General features: G+C 41.7%; 1 protein-coding gene across 1 annotated transcript in view; it reads right to left on the bottom strand.

Moving 5' to 3' along the window:
- RhoGAP19D (Rho GTPase activating protein at 19D) overlaps nt 1–2500 on the bottom strand; it is a 242181-nt gene that overhangs the window by 49665 nt on the left and 190016 nt on the right. The window contains exon 11 of the mRNA XM_086553042.1: nt 223–328. Within this exon, the coding sequence (XP_086409168.1) occupies nt 223–328 (106 nt within the window). The remainder of the gene's footprint in view (nt 1–222; nt 329–2500) is intronic.

Consider the following 2500-nt stretch of genomic DNA (forward strand, 5'->3'; position numbering starts at 1 on the left):
TGTTAGACTTCTGAATCAATACATATGTAAGTGTACATACATACCGTACATACAAAATACATAAGTGCATGTGTACTTACACGAACACATACTACTAATTCCAAATATAGAGTATAATTCCAATTCCTTCAATATTTCATCCATACTAAGAGCACTTTTGATTGGCAAGCAAAACTACCAAACAAGAAAAGAAATAAACAAAGGGATTTCGGGGATACTTACGACTTGTCGTCGGTGTCGGAGTCGAGTTCGGAGTCGGAGTACATGCGGTCCCCGGAGGTGGCCTTCAGGTACGACACCCGCCGCACCAGCCGCTCGCCCTCATCTTCTGTAACAAAGGACAGTGTCAAATATCTTTTATATTCTTGATTTCTTATACTTATATGGTTTAAAAGATTGAAAAACAAAGTTAGAAATTTGCGGCAAAAATAATACTCTGTGCCTGACAACAAAGGCAGGTGAAAATGAGAGTGAGAAGAACGGCGACATCAAAGGCCTCATCAGCTAGGCAGAATGGAAAGCAAGGCTGACAGTGCAACGCACAAAGAAACATCAAGAGACAGGCGACTGCACGTAGCTACTCCGAGTCATGGCTTGAAATAAAAAAGACAGGTGGAAAAAAATCCATGCTACGAAATCCGATGATCCACCTCGCTTATCAAATGGGTTTAATTTTGACAGGTACACGCCTCAACGCTAAATTCAAAACTGTGACGGATGTTTCGAACGTTCGGGTGTGGACACCGAACTACAGCGCAGCATCAGGTGTAAGCGATGGTTGAGGCGTGGCAGTCGTTGCGTGGAGGCGGTGGTCGGGGTGGAAGGGATGGAAGCGGTGGAAGCACGATCGCATAATCGCCACAATGGCAGGTGGAGGGAAGGCGGCACCGGCAGGGGGTACTGGTGGAAGAGATTCTCTTGTGATAGCCAGTTCGCCTAGAGGCCGTTTCGTGCCTTGCCTATTTTTTTTTTCCTGTTTAACAAATCACAGGCGATCGCCGTGTACGCGGTTACGAAACCGCAATATTCATGAACTCACATAGGAACAGTTACGGTCTGTTAACGCACTACCATGATAACATTGTAAGTCAGAGCGGGTGTCTTTCTCGGTCTCTTTTCTCTTTTCGAAGTAGAGCAACCCACGTCAGGAAAAAATAGTATCCATCACTTGTCTTCGCGATACGACTACCAACCTTGCTTCCTCTGGCGAGGTTTGAAAAAAAGAGATATCTAAAAAAAAAAAAGGCAAATAAGGCAATTCCCTCCCGCAGAGTTGACCCAAAACTCGTTCGCAACTTCACCATGAAATGCAATCCTTTCCTAAACGGTCTTTAACTGTCAAATGTCAACCACTAAATGCAACCTTTACACACTGGCCACCATTTGCTAATGCAAATTGTACAATCTACAATCTAGTGAGTCAGCAAGCACACCTGCTTGGGGTGAAGTAGACAGGTGACTCATGGTATAAAAAAAGGAGGCAAAAATATTCTTCAACACTGAAACCGGTTACAGTAACTAGCTTGTTTTTTTTGTTTGTCGGCCTGCATTTAATCTAATACTGCTGTAGGTCTTTCCGAACTACTCAGCCTCCCTCTCCCGGCTCATTTTCTCTCATTTCTTTCCGGACTGCTTCCTTCTCTCTCCTTTTACTTTTTTCGTCTGTTCGACAACTGGATATACTAACCTAACCCCTCCCCCCCCCCCCGAAAAAAAGGAGAAAAAGTTCTGAATCGCTAAGGCTTTCGGATATATTTTGACTGATATAGTTTCTTGGTGCAAATGGAATTTGAATGTTAAAAACAACCACTGTTTTTTACACACGATGGCTTTTTCAAACCCAGAAATAAAAATGAAACAATATATATATATATATATATATATATATATATATATATATATATATATATATATATATACACACACACATACACAAGCAAAGTGTGAGCGCATATTTGCACGTATATGTACCAACCCTCGGGACAAGATTACGCAGCATTATCAAACAGGAAACCAACCTCAAAATAGATTCTCAACACTTAGAAAAAAGAATGTAGAAAAATAAGAAACGCAACGTCTGCCATAACGTTTAATAATAGACAGCTGTAATCCGCGGTCGGGTTCACTCCTCACGTGACACACGCAACACTATGGAGTTACTAGGATGCGTCTCATCCCGAATACGCGCGTTGACTTGGCGTTCATGACATCCGAAGAATAGGAGCGAATCACAAAGGGCGTGAGATTCAAACCGAGTACTGCCATTGATTGCAAACAGGGAACAAGTAATGCTGGCAGTTATCCGAGATGGCAGGGGAGGTTGAAAGAACAAAAACACACGAAATATACTTAAACATCTTTGAGTACTATTTCTATACTGCTGGTGATAACAGACATCCAATAGCATTTACTTATTTATCAAGATTTTACTAATAAATCTGTAATAATTTATAATACTTGTACACTTACATATGTGCGTACATAGGTGTATGTGTGCGCG

Source organism: Penaeus japonicus, unplaced genomic scaffold (assembly GCF_977035675.1).
Source record: "Penaeus japonicus unplaced genomic scaffold, GWHDUDI00000001_assembly GWHDUDI00000027, whole genome shotgun sequence".
NCBI classification, from domain to species: domain Eukaryota; kingdom Metazoa; phylum Arthropoda; class Malacostraca; order Decapoda; family Penaeidae; genus Penaeus; species Penaeus japonicus.